Source organism: Macrobrachium nipponense, chromosome 1, assembly GCF_015104395.2.
Source record: "Macrobrachium nipponense isolate FS-2020 chromosome 1, ASM1510439v2, whole genome shotgun sequence".
Classification (NCBI taxonomy): Eukaryota; Metazoa; Arthropoda; class Malacostraca; order Decapoda; family Palaemonidae; genus Macrobrachium; species Macrobrachium nipponense.
The window spans coordinates 60,467,470-60,493,807 of record NC_087200.1 but is presented as its reverse complement, the minus strand read 5'-3'; the positions used below and the strand labels follow the sequence as shown (position 1 = coordinate 60,493,807).

The following is a 26,338-nucleotide window of genomic DNA, read 5'->3' as shown; positions in this document are numbered from 1 at the left end:
AAGGTATGACCAAAAAATCTTATGTAGTGGCATTCATGCCATCATATCCTGTACCTTAACAATGGTTATCCTCGGCGAGGGGGTAATATTTTATATTTTTGGTCCATTCATTAAACGTATCGTCAATTTTAAAGAAACTAAAGCCCTTCAGACCTATGGAATGCTCGATGGGGTTTGTCCTGTCCCTTGAACCCTTCTAACCTAACTGGATTCTGGGCCGACGGGCGGACTTGGAGATACAAACAGTTACCAGTTAACTATTAATCAGATCTTCGAAAACGAATCGTTCACCTATAGAGAAAATGATAAACAATCTTAAAATGGACAAGTTACAGCTTCCAGACGTGTCAAATGAATCGTCTCTCTATAACTGTTAGCGTTAATTGTTCAAGGAAAATTCTAACATGCAACATTTGGACTGCGGTGGCTGGCGGATATTGTCGGTGACTGGCGCCGAGTGGCGCGCTCTCGCAGTCGTAACAGGACCTCAGGATCGGTAGTCGGTATTATCCAGATAGATACCTTTGTGTACGACGTGTTCGTTCGGATTATTCACTGCTTATCGTATGTGACCTGCGTATTAACATGGGTATATAGCGTCCCGTACTGACATCACGCATGACTGCTGTAGAATACACTGTTCAGGCTTCTAGTGTAAAGGAAGTATGTGAACTTCGAGTAAGGAGAAAAACGTTTGTTGTAGGTCACGGTACCGTTACAAATTACGTGGAAATGATAAACAGCCTCTTCGTGCATTTTACCACACGAAGACATTTAAACAGAAAGTTTTAGTTTTGGGAAAAAGAGACGAGAGAAAAATGATGTGAACTATTTTGCTAAACACCGTGTACTTTCTATTAAGAAAATAAGACTTTTCCGTCAGATGATAAAATAGTGCTTTAAGAGAATATTGGTATTGACCAACGATTATTATGATTTCATAAACTAACGAATATACACCAAAAAGTAAAGTTTGGCACGAAGACGTCAGACCACTTAGATCGATAAAATGATAATTAATTTTAGGATTAATTTTCAAAGTCATATAATTTTAATACGAATGGTGTTTAAATGCGAAGTCGAGTGACTGAAAAGTGCCACAATCGGAAGTCCCCTTACCAACATGAAACGAAACATGTTTGCATTTAGGGTCAAGCATCTTTTGCTTGTGTGTTTGTTAACGAGTCTATTTTTATATTATACTTCAAATCCCAAAATAAATGAGATCCCCACTGAACCTGAAACGGGAAATGGACATCCGAAATATGAAGCACTCCACAAAAAAGACGATCACCCTCACGATGTCATAGACAACTTCATTGATACTTTCGTCAATGATGATTTTAAAATCAATATTAAACCCGCTGCTAGTAGCACGGATCAATCCTTATTCTATGTCGGTGAAAATGAAACTGGGGCGTCGACAGAGGACGAATACGATGAAGACAGCTACGATAGTGATGAAGAAGTAAGGGGGGCAGCACATGACGGATACGATTACGACAATCGTCCCAGACAGTCAGCGAAAGCTAATAATGTCTATAATGAAGATACATTCTCCTCTTTAAAGGAAGTTGCTGTCTCAACGGCAAGTTCCAAAAGAAAAGACGGTATCAACCACAAAAATGTACATCCTCGACCTTCCAATCCGAAAGAAAAAATTATCATCAAACAAAAGACTGCCACTCCAGTCGGCATTGCAAGAAATGTCCAGGGTTCCCCAAAAGTAATCGCACCTCCTACTGTTACTCCTCTTGGAACTAACGATCCTCCCCAACTGGCACCGCTCATCAACAAGGAGCGACAGAATCAAATTCACAAAGAATCACCCATCGTGGTCCTTCCTAGAGACTCTTATTGGCCACCTGTACTGCAGCCCTCTAACGCTCGGATATTTTCTGAGATAAACTACACGAGATACAACCCAGAGGTAAGCCAACAATAAAAAATGGTGTTTTCGCATGGTAACACTGCGTCCCGGGTTTTAAATAATATCCTATTTCGAATATTAACGGTGTAATTCGCATACAGTAAATTATTGAAACACTTTTCAGTTGCAAATTTACACCAAGATATCCTTTTTATTTACCTAAAACTTACACATAGCGTAACTATTTAAAAAGCCCAGGACGCTGGGTTACCATGCGCGACCACCACAGGCGGATGGACAGATGGAAAAAAACAGAGTATAGTAACATGTAGTACACATAGAAGTAGAAAATCGTTATATCCACAATTTACCAGACAAGAACATTATAACCTGGCCGACCATTCAACTGAGAAAAAACAATTCATTATTGAGACCAAGAAACCAGCTGAGCTCTAGTATGTGACCCATTGTACTGTCAAAATTTCATGACTTTACCCTTTTTCTCGTTTCACTTTGTCACCTTGACTGATGGTGGAAGATATTTCCTAAAACAGCGGTCGCCAATCTTTCGAACTTCATGGATCACTAAATGTATAATTTTAAATTTCCCGGACCACTAATATGAATTTAAAAAAAAGGTATATGCATTTATTTTATATGAATTTTATATACACTACAATAGGATAAATTAATATTTATAATGTTTAGTTTATTGTAATTAATAATGTTGTTAGTTAGTTAATGCTGTTTTTCCCCTGCTAAATGCTGGATTAAAATTTTCAATGCTAAATCGCCTAAAATGCTAAGTCTAGCATTAAAATTGCTAAATTGGCAACACTGGGCTCTGTCTTCTGGGCAATTTGTATCAGGCTTGCCTGAAGAGGCTTAAGAAAACATAAAAATTTAAACAATGTCCCAATTTTTCTGTGGACCACCGGTTGGCGACCACTGTTCTTAAAGGTATCCTGGTATAAAAGAGATAATTCTGATATTGCCATGGTCTAAACAGGGGACAACCAACGAAGAAAAAAAAAAAACGTGAGCTAAAAGTATAGCGGCAGAGTGAATTTTCATTTACATACACAAGTGTCTGTGCTCCCTTGAATAGTTACGTATATTTTTGGAATAGTCTATGTGCTCCATCAAAACTAATGTTTTACATGTGGCCTCTCTCTTAGACTGGAATGGAATATATAATTTAGGCCATAGGCCAAGCTCATTCAGCGGCTAATAGGCAACAGAGAAAAGAAGGGTTTAGGTTTTAAAGGCGTAACGTGAGGTAAGCCTCCTAGTTGTACTAAGAAACAATAGTTAGGAGACGATGGAAAGTAAGACGGAAGGAAAAGAAAATGAACGGAGGTACAGTAAAAGGAATGAAAGCGGCTACAGATACGGGCCGAACGGACACTGCAAGAAACATTAAGTATGCCTACAATGTACTGCGTGAGAATGGGAACAGCTCATTCGGACCTTGGCTGATTCGGATCAGGCTGATTCGGACCATGTATTGGCTCATTCGAACCTTCATCCAGGCTTATTCGGACCTTCATCTGATTGGCCGATTCGGACCTAATATGCAATGGCGGCTCCTGACTATCATTAATAGGGGTGCTGATACATATTTTTGTTTCAATTCCTTGATATTAACTGCATAAACACGCACATTATATAGTTTGTTTGTTTGTATGGTGCTTTTACGTTGCATGGATCCAGTGGTTATTCAGCAACAGGACCAACGGCTTTACGTGACTTCCGAACCACGTCGAGAGTGAACTTCTATCACCAGAAATACACATCTCTCACTCCTCAATGGAATGGACGAGAATCGAACCCGCGACCACCGAGGTGGGAAGCTAATGCCATACCAACCACGCCGCTGAGGCGCTACACACACATTATATATATATATATAATATATATATATATATATATATATATATACACACACACACACACACACAATATATATATATATATATATATATATATATATATATATATATATATATATATATATATGACACTATAATCAATGCCGAAAACTTAATTTCTTCAAGTTTACTAATCGTCTGTTTTTCTTGGGCTATGACTGATTACTAATGATTACCCTAATCAAAGTTGAAACTGTAAACAAAACTGAAAAACTATTATAATACTAAAATTCAAAGCAGTAACTTTCGGCAGCGAAGAGACTGACGGACGGACTGAGGGAAAATGATGAGAATATGAGATTACATAAAAATATTAAGTTTATGTAAATTAAGCGTGCTAAAATTATCTTAAATCATTAAAAAGATTAAAACTCGAAAACAAAAACATTAAGATACAAGACTGAGTATGTTAGTAAAATAAAATAACATAGGCCTAAAACACAGACGCATGCATACACATTCTCTCTCTCTCTCTGAGGAAAGCAGCAGAATCGCTGCCGAAAGCTATTTTGAATAGTATCATTGACATTAATGTGGTTGTAATTTTTTCCCATTTATTGCAACTCGCCACTGAGTTGATTATCCTTCATTACATTACATACCTATCATCACCCTACATGCGGGCTGGCTACATTATCACCCTGCTAGCAAAATAAGAACTGCTAAGCACCAGCAGTTCCACATATTGTTTCAATCAATTTTTTTTTTACAAAAACAAGAGAATGGTAAACAGATTCAAAGGATTATTGATAATCTATACTTAACTTCTCATATTCATGTATATAATCATAATTTTGTACTTATATATTATGAAATCTCTAGGTCTAGGGGGTGCTGTAGTTCCACAGTGCCTGCTGATGAGCCACCACTGCTAATATGTATTTACATATGTAACATATGTGATATTGTTTTATGTTGTTTCATTGTTTGTAATCCATAATAAATCCAAAGTCTGTTATGAAAATATATTGGGTAAGCAAAATAATCCACTACTCTCACGTTTCTAGGACCATTTATTTCGTTACAGTTACATATTGCTCTAATTTTTAAAAGTTCACGTAAAAATATAACAAAAGAGAAAGCCCAAATTAACCCAATTTCACCCGAAATGGCCCCTTGATTTACACTGGTGCACAGTATATATGTGCACATTTCTTTAGCAGCTGACCAGTTGTTATTTTCCTTTCATTATAGTCTTCTTACAGTTTCATGACACGCCCTTGTCGTTCCTTGACCTGCTGCTATCTCTGACGTCTTTAATTTACCCTCTTTGACAAGCTTAATTCACCCGATTCGGTATTTGCTTTGTCTCTAAGTATATTAAAGATATAAGTTACTTTTTTGGCTATTTTTGTTCAGCTTATGATGCCACCCCTCCACATCGTTGTTTGTCCTAATACTGCGCCCAAACACTGACCAGTTCTCCATTTTCCACTCCTGACTGCAACCACGTTAGGTCAACATAATCCATAAACTCTAACTGCCCCGATGACACCCACCTTGCCTGAAAGTTCATCAAAGGTTTCCTTAATATTATTGGTATAATGTAAGATTATTTGTATGGGTCCAAATCACCCAAAAGAAAGGTCCGAAATAGCTGACCAAATGGTCCGAATTAGCCTAAACAATTGTCCGAATCAGCCAAGACTAAGGTCCGAATCTGATCCGAATCAGCCATGGTCCAAATAATCCTGAATGATACCTGCTATATCCACTCCCTGAGAAGGGAACAATTATGATTAGATAAAGCCAAATATTAGAACAATTGTGATGCATCAGTTGTAGTAACTGAAATTATGTTTCTACTAACTAATCCTACCTAGTAAAATATTAAGCTATAGAGTAAATGCTATTTGGGGCCTCTATCAAAAGATCTAAGATACTTGTATGAAATCTCCGCTGTCCACATTTGTAATCCTAAGTGTAGGCTACCTTCACACATTGACGTATCACGAAGGTGTATGATCACGTATGTGGATCGTAGGCATCTTTGCAGTGAAATGACTTGAACAGCTGGTAAACAGGACACGGGCTGACAGACGTAAAGCCAGCACCGTACATTGCGCTGCAAATGTACGCGCAACGCAAGCATGGTCGGATCATGCCTACCTGGAACTGGCCCGGTGAAGTCCTACGCATCCCCAAGATTTTGCATTGCAAACCACGGCACACTGACTTACTTACGTCGATGGTGTAATGTTTTACGAACATCAACTTTACGTTGGTGCCACGCCCATCATTGTGGGGCTGTAGGGTACAAAAGGGCTGGCCTGTAAACAGAGCTCGCAGTTCCTCTTGTCAACTCCGTGCAGCAAGAAGTATTCGCCCCTGCTCTGAATTATCATGGAGAACTTTGAGGAGATTCTCGAACTTGTAACACCACCAACACCTTCAACAAAGAATTAATTGGGAACATTTTGGAATATGTAGAAGGCAGCATGCTGTTGCAATTAGTGAAGATGCATCTTGCAAGGAGAAACCACGTCCGGAATTCGTTGCCAGTCACTGGTGGCCTAAGTGACTTGCCCTTGTCATCAAAGGCCTTCCACACCTTGGCTTTGTCCTTGTAGGCAGCCATTCCCTTGTATATGAATTGGGCCTCATGCTCAAGCCAAGCACCCACCAGCCTCTCATTTTCGCCCGACAGGATGACACAAAGGTTCTTCTTACACAGCTTCATGGATAGTTTCCGTGTCGATGTCATTACTCTGTATCTCATCCAACTCCAACTCCTGTAGGTGGAAGATGACATTTCCCTCGTCCTGAGTGTCAGCAGGAGTGGCTGTAGAGTCTTCTCCAGGCCAAAAGAAGGTCCTTCAAGAAGATGTGACGTTGATGGCCCCTTCCTTGGTCGTTTTGTGAGGTTCGGCATCTTGAAGGGCGTTGTGGAGAGTACTTGGAGGAGACTGCTGGTCTCGGAGATGGAAACAACAGTTGACCTGACCTTTTATACCACGCTACAGCATTGCCACGTCGTACAGGGTTGTAAATATGCGAGTCTGTTTCCCCACAGGCTACCGCGCAATGAGGAGGCCCACGTGCTTCGTGGTGGGAAGAAAACTGCGGCGGCAAATAATGCCGATGAACCCAGGGCCTACCATGCTGCAGTCACCGTGGGTCCCACGTGCAACGCCTGGACCTACGTCAGGCGACATTTGGCATGACCACCCACGACTTGTTTTGAACATTTCAAAACTGGAGTGGGCAAGGCGCTCCAGTGGGTGGAGCTCAGCGCCCGGACGACCCGTCACCACACGTCCACGATTTTACACGTTTTACGCAAGGCCAATAGAGTACAGGTCAGTCGGAGAGAGACAAATCTCGTGGGCCACATCTCCAAAAGGAACCTGAGTACTAAGTTGTGGTTGTCGGCCTGGATGTATACTTAAAAGGGTCAGGTGGGAATGTTGTGTCGGCGCCGGGTGAATTGTGGCTCACTCTGGAAGGTGAGTCACCGATAATCTCTTCTCCGATTGACCTGTACTCTATTGGCCTTGGTTTTACGGAACATTTTCGGTTTACTGACGTAAGCTGTTGCCAACTACCAATTTCCGTTCATGCGTGGGCGTGCGTGCGTTGATACATGAACGTGTGACCTGAGCTTCAGAGAGAGAGAGAGTGTGTGTCTCTGCTTTTGCAGGTAGGTACTGGTTCAGGATGTGTGTGTATGGTGAACCTTTCAGTGACTTTAGGCTTCATGTCACCAGAGAACCTTAAATCAAATGAACTTATCTGTCGAATTAAAAAAAAATTTGCTTATGAAGAGACGCTTTTCCAAATTTTAACTAAAAAGATAAACGTTACCTTTTTTTTTTTGCTTCTCTCTCTCCGGTCTTCTTATCATAACGCTGATTTAATTAACCAATTCCAAGATTTTGTGACATGCCATGTACCCCTTGATTCATCTGTCTCCTTAAAAATGGAATGAAATGGAATATAGAGCTTAGGACAAAGGCCAAGCACTGGGACCTATGAGGTCCTTCTGCACCGGAAAGGAAATTGAGAGTAGGTAGGTCTGTAAGGTGAAACGGCAGGAAAGCCTCACAGCAATTGCACTGGGAAATAATTATACGAGAGGGTGGATAACAAGATGGAAGAAAGATACTATGAAAGAAGGTAGAGTAAAAGGACCCGTTTCCATAAAAGCTAAGGAATAGGATATGAGATCTCAAGTTCGTCTTGGCCTCTCTCTCTCTCTCGTATTTACTTTATTTACAGCCTAGTATATGATTTTTATGTTGTTAAAGACAAAGTAACCCGGCAGTGTTAAAGTTCCAAATACTTTGCCCTGTTTGCACGTTCGACGACTTCCATTTATACCACGAATTTCGTGTTTATGAATATTGAGTGGCACTCCAGTTCTAGTAAAGTAGTAATAATAATATCAATAAATTATTGTAGCTCATTAAATACACGTAATTATGATTTTCTACACACTCACAAGGAAATATTTTTTCAGCATAAGTACAGAACGTTTCTCTTCTCTCCCCGTAACGATCAGGACAGAAAGTACTTATCGGGACGCGTGGGCGTTTATGAGGAACGGGCGCGGACTGTCAGCGAAGTCTGCAGAAATCACCCCGACCTGATCACAGCCACGCCCGTCCACAACTTCGTGTGGGACCGACTTCATGACCCCAACATCGTTTGGTGTGAAATATCAAAGGTAATATGGATCTTTTCTTGAATTAATATATTTGTATTATTATTTTTTTAGTACATCAGTATCAGACTTTTTTTTTCTAAATATCTTACACAAGAAAATGATTTGCGGTGGTTATTTTTCTCTGCAAATGTTATCGTAGATCTATGACTGTCATAAATTCTTCCTTTATAGCCTTTCCTCTGATGTACTTAACCGAATTACTCTGTACCTCATGTGGTGCACTGTAGACATTACTTATGGTGGTTCTTAGCTGCAACCCCTTCCGTTCCTTTTAATGTACCTTTGTTCATATTCCCTTTCTTCCACCTTACTTTCTACCCACTCCCAACAATTGTTTCAACGTATTTTTCAGCACTGAATGACCCCATAGTTCTCAGGACCTAGCCTTTGGCCTAAATTTTATATTTCAATGCCCCATTGGCCCTACCTCTTTCTCCAGTTTGTAAGGCAGATTCTTCTTCTTCAAGTTACAGTTGAACTCTTTCTGGGCATCAAAACTTAATGACAGCTTTTCTGTCTTTTTGAAGACTGAGGGTTCACCAGCCTCATTCACTGACCATTCTAACGTGTTGTTTCATAAAGCTCTCACTCTTGTACCCAGCTTTGTCACTCGACCACGAACGAGCCAATATTGGCGTAAGTGGAATATCTCTTCTCTCTTCTGCATGGACATTTTTCGTGTTTCATCACATGCTATTAACCTAAAGATTGTATGTGTTTTCTTGGCGAATTTTTGTCCACGTTTTTACATTGTTTTTACACTTCAGGTATTAAATGCCTTTTTCCCAAATTAATGAGAATTCTCGTTATCTTCTCTAGAGTTCTCACAAAACAAACTCTTCTTTCCCACCGCTATCCTTACACTAAGGGGTTGGTTACTTGATGTGCATTTCCTTACAACATCAGGCATGGTTTATTATTTGGCAAAAGGGTTTTTAAGACCGCATGCCCTTGCTGTCATCAACCAAAGTTATTGGCGGTGGGCCTCGCCTTTGACTAAAAAGTCCACCTTCAAGGCAGCAGTTTCCACAGTTATTGGTAGTGGGCCTAGCCTTTTATTAAAAAAGTAAGACTGCAAGGTAGCAGCAGTCCTTTTGGTCGCCTTTTACGACAAACAGGACCTACAGTGGTAGTATTCTTACACCCCTACCACAGGGTAGTCTCACAAAACAAACTACTGTACTGTAACTCCTAGTACCTCAGTGATCACAGTTACATACAGAATATTTACTTGCTTGGTAAATTACTGCACTTTAGCGGATGCTGCACGAACCAATATTAAGCTCTTTGCACTGTTCAGTCTCCTGGGTTCAGATCCGAATACCCCTATTAGGACTGACACAACTCTTCAAAATAAGCATGGCATGTCCGGTGTATACATTCCGTAACATTTAATAAAGAAACAAAATATGTGCCCTACCACGTACAGGCTAACAACCAAGTTATGCCGTGTTCAGGTTCATAAAGATAAGAGGTGATTGTTGTGCTCTTCCATCTCCCAGAGGTCTCCTTTATAAAGTCCTTAATAGGATAGGTTAGGAGAGTTGACCTCTATTGTTATGATGATCACCTGTTACAGCCTCTGAAAGAGGTCCGCTTCAGGTTCGATATGAAATAAATAAAAAAAAAAAAAAGTTTCAACACCAACAGTTGAAACTGGGGATACGAATATAGAAAGAAACACTAACATAACAAAGGTTTATTTACAAGCTTACTAACAAAGGTAAATGCAGAAGGGTATCTCCTATTTACATAAAAAACAGAATCTTGCACTGCATGAACTGGGGGAACAGTGAGGTAATTCAAATACTTGCGGGCCGGTTTAGTGACTCGAAGTGGTGGCTTCACAAAAGGAGAGCGGCAATTGCAGACGTCCTCTTGACTCTGTATTGCAGAAAATGAAGTCTACTCTTGATACTTGAAAGGCAGGAACTCCCCAAAACCTCTAGCAGGACATTTTCTTCTCTGAAGTCTTCTCAACGTCGAGATAACTCGGTCGTCCACTCCTGAAGATGGCTTGACCAAACTCCAACCAACTCTCGAGCAACTTTTCTTCTGATCCTTCGTCGGTGCCTTTTTTCTCTTATCTCTCTCGGATGATCTCTGCTGCTGCTGATCTCTCACCGATAATCTGATCTGTGGCTCTTACTGAGGATATCTCTGTGACTAACTGGTGATCTCTGCTTTTACGATCTCTGCGGCTGCTGCTACGACCGTCGTATTTATACGGCACTCTGGAGGCGGAGCCTACGGCGAATGTCACAGACTCCCGAGATTTCCAGAACTTCTTAGATGAATCTAGACGAGGTATTGCACCAGAAATCGCGGCATTTCTCACGTCACGACGGCGCCCGACGAGTTCCACAACACTCCTGCCGATTCTAGAACCATCATGAAGACAGGTACCTCCAACACAATGCGCTAACGCCTCCTTGCTGCTGAAATTCTCGGAAATGCGTTTTCCTTTCCTTTATCTTTCTTTGCTAGGAAGCAATTACCATCACATCACCTTATAATAACTAAGTAAATCAATCTGTAAAAATTCCAGCTGAGTGAGCTGTCAACTGGGCCAAAGTGCTTTTTTTTTTGGCCAGGTTTATTCCTTTCTGTTAAAGTTTTTTGTTTCAAACCGTGGTACAGCCCTTTCAGAAAACTCTTATATCGTTCATAATATCTGCCGCATTTATTTAGATTATCTTTAATTCCAGAAATTCTCTCGTGGCCACGTTCTCCCACCATCATTCACAATTATATATATATAATTATATATATATAGTATATAATATATATATATATCATATATATATTATATAGATATATATCTATATATATATATATATATAATATCTATATATTACCATAAACATACACACACACACACATATATATATATATATATATGTGTGTGTGTGTGTGTGTGTGTGTGTGTGTGTGTGTGTGTGATGTGCAGGAAGTGATAACACTTTCTGACTGAAAAAGGTACCCATCCAAAACAGAAGTACTAACCACAAATGGCCTTTTTTGAAAAAATGTCAACCATATTAGAGATCAAAAGGCCTTCTATAGGTGTGAGCCACCATGAAGGGCTTGTCCGTTCACAGGGTCGTACTCTTTCCAACCCTTTAGAAGGATTTGTCTAAGGAAGGGAGATACAGAACTAAGACTGGGATCTTTTAGACCCACCTCTTGAAATATGGAAAATTGCACGACTTGAAAGACAACGAGGGCACGGAAAGAACTTTGAGAAAGATAGTCAACAGATTAAGCTGAGTAAGGACTGACGATCTAATTTGAGGTTTGATACACTGAGTCCTGTTGGGAGCTGAAAAGTCACATGGCAGTTGCAGGGACACTTAATCTCAGCTTCACTGAAGTAAACAGTACCAATAGCACAAAGGAGCATACACACTGTATGCCTTACAGACATCCCTGTTCAGTGTTTCCGTGATTGGGGCTGTGACACTTTTTTCAGGTGATGCAAACGTGCTAATAAACAGGTCATGCTTTCTTCACGTGCATAAGGAAATCGTATACGTATGCTTCTAAGAATTTACTTTTAGGACTTAAAAGGTATATATTGCATTAGTACTTAGATTAAAACCCACTGCCGAAAATGAGCTAAAGTGAGCTATGGATTTTTACATACCTAACAGTGTTCAAAGCTACCAAAGATATGATAACAACAACTATAAGCAACTCCTTAAATCCATTCTTCTGTGCCACCTATTTAATGGACCACTTCTAGGACTGTCCACTCCAGAGATAAATTACTCAGTTACACAGGCCTGTAATGAATAATTCCTTAATCTCTTCATTGGTAATTAGATAATAACCCTATAGATCACCAGCAGACACGGGAATTGGTCAAGTATTAACCAGTTTTCCACCCATTTTCCTTACACAACATACAGATGGGATTCATAAGTCAGTGTCTTAGTGCAGTTAATCTTTTATTCTTTAATACTTTTGATTTCCCTTGGAAGCTGATTGTTAAGGGAAAAAAAAATAGAATATTTGTGCCCAAGTTTTGACATGGTATATCTAGTAACATCTGAAAGGAAACCACCAGTCAACCATACTGCATTGTACTTTTATAACTCCCCTTCATCCACCCCTATTCACAGTGCTCTTCTATTTCTTGTATCACAGATGAGAAGTATTACTGTATACAAGCATATATGCAGGAGCATGTTAATTATAGTGAAAAACAAAAGATTTTGTTGAGGGTATATGCCATGCACACTGCAGTATGTTTAATCTTTTAACATTTAGCTTTAGTTCTAATTAAAACAGGCAACTAGTTCATTTCAATTAATGCTATAAAGTAACATCTGAGAAAGTGAACATAACCGACGTTGCGTAAATACAGCTTTACCTCTATAGAAACTTAGCTTACGTGAGGGTGCAGAGAAGAGATGTGCGAACATGTGCACATTGTTTTCCGGTGACATTTGTCAGACTGCATCATAATTTGTTTTTCTTATCTGCAGGTGGCATCAACCAGCTGGATGGTGAACTTCTTGCGGCTCGGTCACTACAGAGAAAATGACACTACTTTGGCGGGTTTTTCAGAGAAAGAACGAGACGCAATTAGGTTCGAGGTATATTATATCCTCCTAATTTATTTAAGTGGTTTACTGCATTCACCTCTGAGAAGGTGCCATTAAGATGCTGCTAATAATAGGTACAGAAATATAGTACAGGCAGTCCCAGGTTATCAGTGGACTCGGTTAATGACAATCCGGTTTTATAATGCTTGTCCACTGCCATAAAATTGGCAATTTATGGCGCCATAACACGCCGAGTTCCGATTATCAGTGCCATAAGGGGCCAATAATAGAATTATGTTACCATAACATACCTAACAGAGGTGCTATTAACTGGTTATTGATGCCATTAACCAGTTATTGGCGCCATAAGCACCATAAATCGCCGAGTTTCGGTTCGTGGCGGTTTTTGCCTATCAGCAACCGGGTGAGAACGGAACCCCACCAATAACCGAGGACTGCCTATACTATGTATGACCGTAATTACAGATGGATCTGCATACAAGAGGTCGTTCATGGTTATAAAAGAACCCCTCAACTAATTCACAATATGAAGAGCTGGTTAATTTACCAACTTCTATAAAAATCTTTATAAGCATCATATGCCTACAAAGGATCCCAGTGACGAGAGTCCCTTGCCCTCGATGCTGGTTGGTTAATGGCTCACCTCCAGCTGGATTTTTACCGACACCACCGATATTAGTCTCTATGACCTCATTTTTACATCCCCATTAACCCATACTCCCCTTTGATGATTGGTTAATATGCCTCTTATCATCTACAGTTGGTATAAATAACCCCCATTTTATTATATAATATAGTATCTATATATATATATATATATATATATATATATATATATATATATATATATAGATATACACTATATATATAGATACACACACACACACACACACAGAGATATATATATATATATATATATATATATATATATATATATATATATATATATATATAAAAGATCTATTATATATATATATATATATATATATATATATATATATATATATATATATATATATATATATGTATACATATGCGTGTATATATATATATATATACATATATATGTATATATATATATATATATATATATATATATATATATATATATATATATATATATATATATATATATATATAAATCTTGCAATTCCCGTGGGTGAAGTATATAAGAGATCCTCACGTGAAAATGAAAGGAGGTGGTACCAAGACTTTCAACTTTTATTCCAAAGTGTCATCTTCAGGGTACTGAACAATTTTAAGTGAACAACTTACACAAGAAGCAACATGAGGCCACAAATAACAATGAAACAAGTCAACAAGCTACTTAAGTATGCAAATAAACATTGTTCAAAACAAAAGACGTATTTAGCGGAAATATGCAGTTACTACAAAACTATGTTTTTAAAATATCTAACAACTCGTTTAAATTTTATATCATCAAGAATAAAGCTTTTCAACATTTCGTCCATCTTAAAAAGAACATCGCTCATATTCATGGTACTAAAAGAACTAATGAGGCAACCTTCAACTAACAATCTGTCATGCATTGATGAACTTCTAAAAACGACTCTAGCTGAATTCCAGTCTATAGGGTGTTCAAAGTCTCTCACGTGACAAAAAATGGCACTTGAACTCTTTGCAATCCGTACATTATATTTATGCCGAGTAACTCTCTTACTTAGTTCCTTACCATATTGTCCAATATAAGGTAAATTACAAACAGAGCAGTTAATTTTGTACACCCCTTCTATAGGCATCATTGGTTTATTACAAAACAATGCATCCTTGACAGATGAATTATTGCTAAAAACATTTATTTTCAGACATTTCGGGTTACGTACAATTGATAAAAATTCACAGTGGTATGGCAAATTAAAATATTTTAAATTTCAAAATTACTTGAGCTTTTGTGACAATAAAATTAATTTTTGTCACTTTGGAGGCAACTATCAATAAAATACCTTGGGTAACATAATTCTCTCGCAATTTCATAGATGTTTTGAATTTGCTCTTCTAAGAATTCAGGATCACAAATTCTATATGCTCGTGAAAACATCGCTGAGAAGACTCTTCGTTTTATCTTGGGGTGATGACTGGAAAAATTATGAATGAAAGCATTCACTGCTGTTGGTTTCCGGTATACTTTGAATTTAAAACCGTTGTCGGTTCTCATAACGACTGTGCCAAGAAATGGCAGGGTTTTATTCTGTTCTATTTCCAATTTGAACTTTATTGATGGAACCAAACCATTCAAAAGTTCTAAAAACTCCAAGGGGTCACGATCCCGTGGCCACAGGCATATTATGTCGTCGACGTATCTGTGCCACGTCAAAGTAAATGTAATGATATTTGGTACGTATCTGATTTCATAAAATTCCACGTAGATATCTGAGAGAGTTGCAGATAAACAGCTTCCCATTGACAAACCAAAAATCTGTCATACGTCCAAGTAAGGAAGCATTTTCTTATCACTTTTTTCTACCGTAAAAGTTAATGCAGAGTTTGCTCGGAGTTTATTTACCAATTCATCTGTGTCATTTTCGCCCTTTGTTGTGATGAAGATATCATTAATATATCTCCCGTAGATTCTGGGTTTTGGGTTTTCTTCAAAGGTGGCCTCTTCTGTGTGTACCATGTATGCATTTACAAATAGAGCCCCAAAGGGGTAACCCATTGCTATGTAGTCCTTTTGCCGATATATTTCGCCCCTATGTGAGAGGAATGGGCTTCCTTTGTACATGCTTCTAGAATCTTTTAGAATCTTTTCAGGTATCGGTAAAATGGTGGTTTCTCAGAGCGGTATATCTTGTCCATTATGATTTGTATGGCTTCATCCACTTGTACGTTAGTAAATAAACTTTCGACGTCCAGGGATGCTATGTTTTATATATATATATATATATATATATATATATATATATATATATATATATATATATATATATATATATATATATTATATAAAATTCAGTTTTCATAGCCGCCTTTCGACAAAGTTTTGACTTGGATTACGTTCACATCCTGGATTTTGTACACCTGCAAACGCCCCTTCCATATCCCGCCTCGTAACTAGGCCACATACTGAGCGCCCAAATAAAGCATCCCATGTTCTCTCTGACCCACTCTGCCTTTGTGTTCATTGATTTTTGTGCCAACCCCTCTGTAAAAAGAAAGAAAAAAAGTGTCAAGAAAAATATCATACCTAACAGAGGTGCCATTAACCAACACCCGGCTGAAAACAGAAACCCAGCCGATAACCGGGGACTGCCTGTATTCCTTATGGGAAATATTGTTTCAGATTTTGTACGTTTCAGATTTTGTGAGATGTTCTGGAATGGATTATGTACAAAAACCGAGGATCCACTGTATATATATATATATATATATATATATATATATATATATATAGATATATTAACTATATATTTATTATATATTTATATATATATATATTTAATTATTAATATATATATGATATATATAATATATATATATACATATTAATATATTATACAACATAATATATTATTATATTACCATATTATATATGATATATATATATATATATATATATATATATATATAAATATATATAATATATATATATATATATATATATATATAGTAGTAAATGAAATGATACATAAAATACCATCAAAAGCTCTGGAGGTAACTCAGTTTGTACCACACAAAAAATAAATTTTCTAATATTTTTCCTAAACCCCGATCTAACACTCTAGAGTAAATTCTACAAGCAAAAAATAATAAAAGAAAATACAGAATTATACAGGGTATATAATATAAAATAAATGTAAGCAAAATATTTATGAAATCTAGATCTTCCATCCTTGGGTCATTAAGGGCCCATGTTCTGGTTAAGAGCACTTGCAGCAATCATAAATCAAGTGTTAACTGCTTTTGTCCTCAAGAGATCATTATGAAGTTTTTGCTAAATAAAAGTGAAATAAACAAGGTTGTCATAGGAAACATCAACAAATTTTAAATTACGCGTGAATCATTAACAATTTTGAAACGCTTCTCAGAATTACCTCCAGAATCCTATTGCACAACTGTACTTGTTATGTGAAGGGTATGGAATCTCAGAACATAATTACGAAGCCACTGGTTTGACCAAAATCTCTTGGTATTCCTTGGAGTGGTATCCCTGCCTGGACAAAGGAGCAGGAAACCCTAGGGGCAGGCATCTTGTCATGACACAATTTAAGCAACCTTTGGTTGATAACCCTGCATCTTGTCGATATCATTGCGACTCATTTATGAAATCCAGTCTCCTTATCAGAAGAGTTCGTTACGACTAACACACTTTCATATCTTTACTCGTTTACCACATTATTCTATTTTCATCCAGAATAAAATAGTTAGATTAAAAAAATAATAGCTGGAGCAATCATGAAGAAGATTAGACTTCACTTTGTAATAACGAGGGGGAGTGGTTTTGTTAGTTCAAGGGCATATCACCAGTGCTGTAAGTAGAAAAATCGGATTTATAGTTGAGTGGGACATTTATCCTTTACTATTTTTTTCACAGACGAGGCTAAAGGACAGCAACCTGCACTTCAGAGTGCTACGCTTGTTCCCAGCTCCCAACACTACGAAAGAGAGATTCGAAGTTTTCTCCAAAGCGCTGAGGTTCATTATAGTACGAGATCCGTTCACCCGGTAAGTTATGAGAAGTCAGAAAAAGGTAGATGCATGAGCAGAGATTGAGGATAAGAAAGGGCACAGTGAAAGGGTGATTTGCTCTTGATAAAGTGTTAAATGATGAAAATAAAGAAATGTCTCAGAAGCTGACAAAAGTAAAAAAAAGTTGAAAGGTTAAAATAATAAAGGTATATGGATGTGCGGCAAATGCAAAAATTAAAATTATATCCTACAGATGCTGGGAGGAATATCTGGTGAAGTTAGACTGTGAAGAGGAAAGTCACAAAAAAAGTGAAAAGAGGAAATACCAAAAAGTTCCAAAAAGAATGAGTATCTGCTCCTTTCCCACCATTATCCCTAAATTAAGGGGTTGGTTGCCTGATGAGTCTTCTCCACTGCCTTCTATCAAAGACATCATCCTCCACCAAACCTCTTCTCTCCATATCTTTCTTCACTTTATCTTGACATCTGATTCTGTCTCCCTCTCGATCTTCTTCCTCTAACAGGTTCCTCCTAAACCCTCTTCACTCCCTCCTCGTCATCCATCCTCAACACATGCCCATACCATCTCAATCGTGACTCTCTTATCAGCTCTGTAATCTTTACTAAGCCTGCCCTTCTTTTCATTTCGCTATTTTCCAGTCTCTCAAACAGCAATATTCCCATAATCCATCTCAACATTCTCATCTCTGTTCTCTCAAGCTTTACTTCCTCTTTTCCTCTTAGAGCCCATGTTTCCGCTCCATACATTAACACTGGTCATATCAGTGTGTTATAGATCTTGACTTTTAGTTTGACTGGCATTTTCTTATCACATACTCCTCAAGCTACCTCTCTCCACTTCCCCCATGCAGCTCTTAATCCTACTGTCAACTTTAACCTCACAAAAAATGAGTATCTATGGATGCAAAAACCGGAATATGAGGGGATTTTTTTATTACAGTAGATGGTTAGGTCCAATGAAGAGAAAACAGAGGACAGAAAGCACTGTAAAGCGATATGATCCAGACTTTTTTGGTTGAAGGAGACCGAGAAAGTGTTGCTTGGAAGGGAAGGAATAAATATTGAAAGAAAGGGGTTTAGTTTCCTCCAAGTGGGAGAAGGCTTACAAGAAAAGGTGAGTGGATCAGCTTGCAGTGGCTCAGTGTACAGGTATAAAATAGACAGACGGTGTAGAAGTTCCCCCACTGGGTTCAACTTTCTACCTAGTAGTTAAAGGATGACTGAATTAGAACACATTATTTGTTTCTCTACAGTATACCACTGATAATATATAAAAAGTATATAGTCCAACCCCCCTATTCGCAGTCTCCCAATTAGCTGACTCATGTATTCGCTGAATTTTCTATGGACATACATACACATTATTTGTAGATAATTAGCCTATTCTTGGTACTTTTCATAGAGAAATATTCACTAATTAGTTTATTTTCTATTATTTTCATGACTAAATACAATTTTTGTAATAAAACAATTGAAATACTGGGGTATAAGATTTTTTTTTTTTTTTTTTTTTACCATCAAAATATGCAGTTCCAAGCATTTTTCAGAGGGGTTCTAAGTATTCTCGGATTTTAGCTATTCACAGGGTGATGTGGTATACATAGTGTGACCATTTATTTGACTTGCGAAAGGGGGACAAAAGTATATAGCAAGCCCATGTGCAAGTGCACTTATGTTGAGACGTTGTAAATTCATCGACTTCTTATAAGGCGGATGCATTGGCATGCTTATGTCTATCGGTCTTTATGTGAAGTTCAATATCATATTTTCCACCATTTGGTATCGAAAAAGATGATGTATACACTTTTCTTTATGAAAGGATATTCTTGTTCTAAATCTTTGTTGAAAGTAGCTTTCCTTTTGGTTTACATGATTACAGTAATATACGTACTACATCGTATGTCAAGGGCTGGTTGTGTACTAGCCGGGGCAATACATTATCAACACAGACATGGACAATTGTGGGATCAGTTGTTCACTGTATCATGCGTGTACAGAATGCACATTAGTTCCCTTCTCCCATTTGTTTAAAGAAAACTAAGCTTCATCCGGTGTATGGGTCAGTGTGGGAAACCATACAGATTTGTTAAAAGAAAACAAAAATCAGCAATTTATATAACTAAATACATATGCAATGGCAGGGGAGGACAAATGTGGGAGATAAGGCTGAAAGGGGGACATTAGGGCGTCCCCCCAAGACAGCAATTTTTTGGGGGATAAAGTCAAAAAGAGGGACTGTCCCCCTCTAAAGGGGACGTATGGTCACCCTAAGTATACATCACCCCCTTGAATTCCAGGGGTCGACTGTGTGTGTGTGAGCATTGATTTATGAAACTAGGCAGTTAAATGCTCTACTCTCTTATTATCCTATTCATTAAAATAATTTAAGCTGCTTCATAATGAGGGCCATCGATGACTTTGACAGTTATGATGGCAATTTGTGAAAGTAAATATGCGAATCGTACGATGAAATGTTGATGCAAAGTTCCTCTTTACATAACACTTTACATAAAAATGGCACTTCTTTCATGAATTTCACAGATTGCTATCAGCATACCAGGATAAGATGACGACGCTGAACCCACTCCCTATAATTTACAAATTCCGCCAACTTCAAATAGATATAATTGAAAGGTAAGTAAGGTTTGGACATGCTCTTCAAAAACATCTTAAATTGTCCTATTTCTTAAATTTAATTTTAGACTGCATCCTATTTTATTATTATTATATTATTGAACCCAGACACCCTTGTAACGAAGCTATAGTACTGAGAATGAAAAGCCTCAGTAGTGTTATCTTGTAACCCTGTAGTAGTACAAACATTTTTTAACACTTCTGTGGCTTTTCATTCTCATTATTATTATTATTATTATTATTATTATTATTATTATTATTATTATTATTACAGGCAGTCCCCGGTTATTGGCGGACTCAGTTAATGACAATCAAGTTTTATGGCGCCATAACAGGATGAGCTTTGGTTATCGGCTCCATAAGGGCCTAATAATAGAGGTATGGCGCCATACCGCACCCAACAGAGGCGACATTAACCGAAACTCGGCACCTTAAGCGCCATAAATCACCAAGTTTCGGTTAATGGCTGTTTTCATTTATCAGCACCCTGCCGAAAATGAAACACCCAATGATAACCAGGGACTGCCTTTATTATTATAATCACTTGACTTCCAAATGTGTTTGAGAAAGACCAACTGTTTATTATTAAGGAGAACGAAAAATTTGACTCCTTCCTTACACCGCTTTTTGCTTTCATTTTTTGGTTCGAATGAAATCATGATATTTAGGCTATACAACCATACAACCAAGCACTGGGGCACTGTCATGCTTGCTTTGCTCAAGACTGTGAAAAGAGGGAGTTGGAGACCTCAGTGACCAAGATGAAAAGATCCAGAAAACAGAGGAGATAAAATACAAGGATCTCAAAAGTGAAACTGAGACTACACCCCATGATTGCACTGAGAAGTACAAGCTAAAGGGGCTGTTGGGACAAGGTGGAAAGTAAGATGGAAGAAAGAATTTGAACGAAGGTACAGTAAAAGGAATGAAAGGGGTTGCAGCTAGGGGCCGAAGGGACGCTGCAAAGAATTGTTAGGTAATGCCTACAGTGCACCACATGAGGTGCACTGATGGCTCTACCCCACCCCCTTTTAGAAGGCTATAATTGAAGTGATGAAGAATTAGTCTTAAAAGAAATGGTACCTGGTTAAGTATAAGGTGGGAGTGCTATCAAGGTGTATATCAATGATCTTTGAATGCTAATAGTTTTATCAACTTTTTGGTTCTGGATTCTTGCAAATACAAACTCGTATTGCAAATTAAGAGACTTGCCATTTTTACTCATTCTACCTCTTACAGATATCGTGGGAATAAAACAATTCCCAACAACCACGACCCGAATTTCCCTACGTTTGAGGAGTTTGTTCAGTACGTGATCGATTCCACAGCAGACCTGAAAACTTTGAAAGACTGGAAAAAGGTGAAGTGACTGAATGGGTAGCAATGTTTATCCATGGCTTGATTACACAGTTTCTATTTAACCTTATATTTTGTTTCATGAAGCAATGGTGGATTTAAGGGGGGGGGGGAAGGGACCTGGTAATGTGTTCCCCCCATGGATATGAATAATAGAACATTGCTTTCTTTCATTAAATCATTATTTGGTTAGTTAATGACTATTTCAACAACAAAAGCAACAACAACAAGTACTTTGTGTATATGTGTGGATACATAATATAAATATTAATATATAGTATATATATATTGAATGTGTGCATTGCATATAGATATATATATATATATATATATATAATATATATATTTAATGTCCAGTCCCGAATTATGTGTTTGAATTGTGCGATTCCCCTTTTATGCGGTCGCTAGTTCTCAAAAACAGATTTTCTGTATCTGCGAAGTCGTTCAAAGTCTGCGAGTCACGCGCCGCACAAAACGTATTCAAATCTATTGTCTTTTAAAAGTATTTTAGTTTTGGGGAGGGGGGGGGGTTCGCTGGTATCTGAGAGAAGGGGTGGGGGAATGCTTGGAGGGAAAAAAACTTATTCCTCCAAGGGGGAATGCGAGAGAAAGATTTCCTGCTCAGCCATTAGCTAAGACGGAAGGCTCTGCCTCACGCATTTGTGACGTCATAGCGCAGTGTTTATGAATGATCGATATCATCATCATCAACATACATATTATTCGGATCTGCGAAGTGTATTCTGAATGATCGGTATCATTAGCATCGCCATAGGTATTATTCAGATCTGCGACATGTATTCTGAAGGCTTCTGATCAGCCATTAGCTAAGATGGAAGGCTCCGCCTCACGCATTTGTGACATCATATAGCAGTGTGTATGAATGATCGGTATCATCTTCATTGCCACAACTATTATTCAGATCTGCGAAGTGTATTGTGATCATCCACATCATGTATGCATCTGCCTAGAAGTCGAAAAGAAAGACCTATTTTCTCGGAACTAAAAAGCTTGCCCTTAAGTCAAAAACAAAGGAAGGAGCAACTTCCATTTTGGGAGCAGTCGACAACTTGAAATCCGTCATTGCTGAACATGAAGCAAGAATTTTTTTTCTAGGTAAACTTGTTTTGACTAACTTTTGGCATTTGATCATTTATTTTTTTCTATTGTTGAAATAGGTTTTGATGAAAATGACTATACTCGGTTTTTTTCCATCTGTCCACCCGCCTGTGGTGTTTGCGTATGGTAACACTGCGTCCCGGGCTTTAGATAGTTACATTCAGCTTACATTCAACAATTATAATATCCTATTTCGAATATTAACGGTGTAATTCGCATACAGTAAATTATTAAAACACTTTTCAGTTGCAAATGTACACCCAGGTATCCTCTTATTTACCTAAAAGTTACACACAGCATAACTATCGAAAGCTCGGGACGCAGTGTTACCATACGCAAACACCACTGGCGGGTGGACAGATGGAAAAAAACAGAGTATAGTAAAAGTGATTAACAGAGAGAGATGCAGATGTGTTAGAGAGAGAAAATTTTTATCATTTCTTTTTAAGAAATTCTAATTTCATATCAAATTTTGAATTTTCATCAGTTCTTTTTTATCATAGAATAAATTTATATGAAAACGATTACATAATGAATGCGCTTGTATCCAAGATTGTTAGGCCTAACGGGAGTGAAGACGTGCATGATCCGCCAGTCCCCCGAAATCTCAAATGGTTCACAAAGCCCTCCTTCAGCAGAAAAACTCTTCACGGAGGATGAGATAAGGGAACTTGAAGGTTTTTGGCAGAGGATACGTAAAGGAAATTCCATCCAAAAGGTTTTCCTAAGAAAATTATTGTATCGTACAGTACACTTGTACCCAATGGTGGCATTGTTTATGTGTGGGCGTTTTCACCATCCTGTGTGTAATTTTAAACTTTTTCAAGTTATTAAAACCTTTTTAATGTTTTATTTGTCTATAAGAACAATTTCATATTAGAAAAAATTACAGTATAGTACATAGAAAGTAATGAAAATGGATACTGGTATAAAAAGTTTGACTGGGTAAGTTGCCGTTTGCCTTGGCCCTAATGGAATTATTCCCATAAGGTGTGTTTCGAAATCTGCGAATTTCCAATTCTGCGAGACCGTGGATCGACAAGTTCTCTACATAATTGGGGACCCTAATATGTATATATATATATATATATATATATATATATATATATATATATACACATTACATATATACATGATTATCTTAAGTGGCCACCGGCCGCCCCCCCCCCCCTTGAAATATTTCTAGATCTGCCAATCCTTAAGTGCTACAAAAATTAATTACATAAATTACTCTATGTTCCTGTAGAATGTAACATGCCTGTTTAGGAAGGTTGCTCTAGTATAAAATGCAAGTAAACCCGTTTGTTGTGGATATGAAGTAAACCAACAATAAGGTATGAAATCCTAAGCTGTTATGATTTCCTTCAGGTAATATGCTGGCAGCCCTACTGGACGAAATGCGGCGTCTGTGCTCACGATTTCCAAATGATCATGAAAACGGAAACGATGGAGGAAGACGAGCGGTTTCTAGTGAAGCTGGCCAACCTCCACGAATTAGATAAGGTAAGTTGAGTTTTAACTGGTTTAGGCTCATCAAGCTTTATCATCGCCTTCAATTAGGCTACAAAGTTGCTTTTTATCAGCTGTTTTACTTGTCATCAGTGCTTAGCAACCTGCAATAGCTTAAATGTCAGTGCACAGCAACCTGCAATAGCTGTGTAATGATGGAAATCATTTATTTAGCATTTATGACAGTACCCATGGAAATTGGTGGACTGGAAAACCGAATTGGTTTTCATCTTATCAAGATATTAAGTTAGCCACTCGAAATTGAGATTGTCTATGATCGAGTGTACGTACGAAGTACGTAACCGTAACCAAGTGCGCAGTTGCATAAGCTCAAATTGCTCTGTTCAAGACGAGTACGGCAACGCTGAGGGGAAACGAATGTATCTCCCCTTATATTCATTTGAAATGACGTATTTCTCCCTTGTAAAAGGGAACCAGTATAAGGGTCCAATGTAAGAACCAGACTAAGAATCGGTATAAGAATCGGTGTTGGTTCTAACTGGTATTGAAAGATTACAGCTAGGAATAAGCTGCTTTTACAAATGTATCCACCTACTGTTAAGAAGAAATATTAAAAAACCCCGGGAGACAGCCTTTCCCTCACCCTTATTACAACAAAGAAGATTCAACCGTCTCCGATGTCAAGTACCTGCTCCAGCTAAGGATAGGTCCAGAAGTATAGTAGCCTAGGCCTATGAGGTACCTTTATATTAGCCTATGGTTTGAATTGTTATGTATAGGCTATTCCGAGTTAATTGTCCTAAAATGTATGGTAGCCTCCGAATATTTAAGTCAGGACAATTGGCACATCAGTACTGTATACATATGCAGTATGGTAAATATATGAAGTCATAAGAATATCATCTTTAAAGATATTTATACATGACAGTTAAAATATCAGTACGTAGTACACAGCAATATGCAATAAGTGAAATATCAGTACAGCAACTTGCAATAACTAAAATATATAAAACTGGAAGGTAAAAGATGGCAAACTTTCACTTGAGTAAATATAATGTGCTTGATCATTCTCTTGACATTTTTTCTGAAATCTGTAAAGATTATTCCCCTAATATATCATTTCAGTAGCTGTCTTGTTCACTTACCCTTTACTTTTTTGTTTATTTCAGGTCCACGAATGGCGGCATTCGAAAAAAAGTGACATTGAGAAGGAGGAGTTCTTCAAGCAACTGAGTACTGAACAAGTTCATTCCCTGTATCAGCGTTATCATCTCGACTTCTTGCTGTTTGGATATTCCATCGATAAGTACCTGGAACTTGCATACGACGTCCAGAAACAGAATGACTGAAATGCTGTACCATGCAAATGTATACAATTTGATTTATGATGACTGAAATTATATTTCCATGACTACATTTTTTTAGTGATACAGTTGCCTGATTAAAAAGTTACTATTGATTTTCATCTCTATAATATTTAAGCATTCCGCAGTCAAAAAGTTCACTGAATAAAATACGTCATTTTTATTTCTATATCATAAACTTTGAGGCCTTTTCGCTTAAAAAAGGGTACTGTATTAACTCTGACTAATGAATGAACCTATTTTATCCTACTGGCCCATTTTTCCCTGTCTTTTCCGATTTAATATAAATTTGTTGCATTAAACCCACTCTTTTATGAACCACGGAAATAATGATTGGACTGAAAGGAGAGTAACAAAAACTGCATATAACAAAAACTTGACAACTTCATATTTTGGAATTTGTAAAATGTTACACCGACTTCTTAAGCTTACAGCACATTTGTTTTCCACCGTCCATATACCTTCAAATTATCAGGTCGGTCACAATGGGAAATAAAGGTTCTGGATGTGTGGGTGGGGAAGTGGATGGGTAGTGAACAGCACTAAGAACAGTAAAAAAAATTACTGAAAACAAGAGAGAATTATTGGGCAAATATACGCTCTCTCTCTCTCTCTCTCTCTCTCTCTCTCTCTCTCTCTCTCTCTCTCTCTCTCCTTGCCATTGAAAGGGATGTCACCTTCTTCCCCAC

At 37.8% G+C, this 26,338-nt stretch overlaps 1 protein-coding gene across 1 annotated transcript; it reads left to right on the top strand.

Moving 5' to 3' along the window:
- The first annotated feature begins 466 nt into the window (after nt 1–466).
- LOC135219341 (carbohydrate sulfotransferase 10-like) lies at nt 467–26,036 on the top strand. Its single transcript, XM_064256017.1, has 8 exons — nt 467–1,930; nt 8,303–8,467; nt 12,958–13,068; nt 17,591–17,721; nt 20,248–20,340; nt 21,580–21,700; nt 24,184–24,318; nt 25,455–26,036. Exons 1-8 carry the CDS (start codon nt 1,124–1,126, stop codon nt 25,632–25,634), a joined length of 1,743 nt encoding a protein of 580 aa, XP_064112087.1. The 5' UTR covers nt 467–1,123; the 3' UTR covers nt 25,635–26,036.
- Nucleotides 26,037–26,338: the final 302 nt, after the last annotated feature.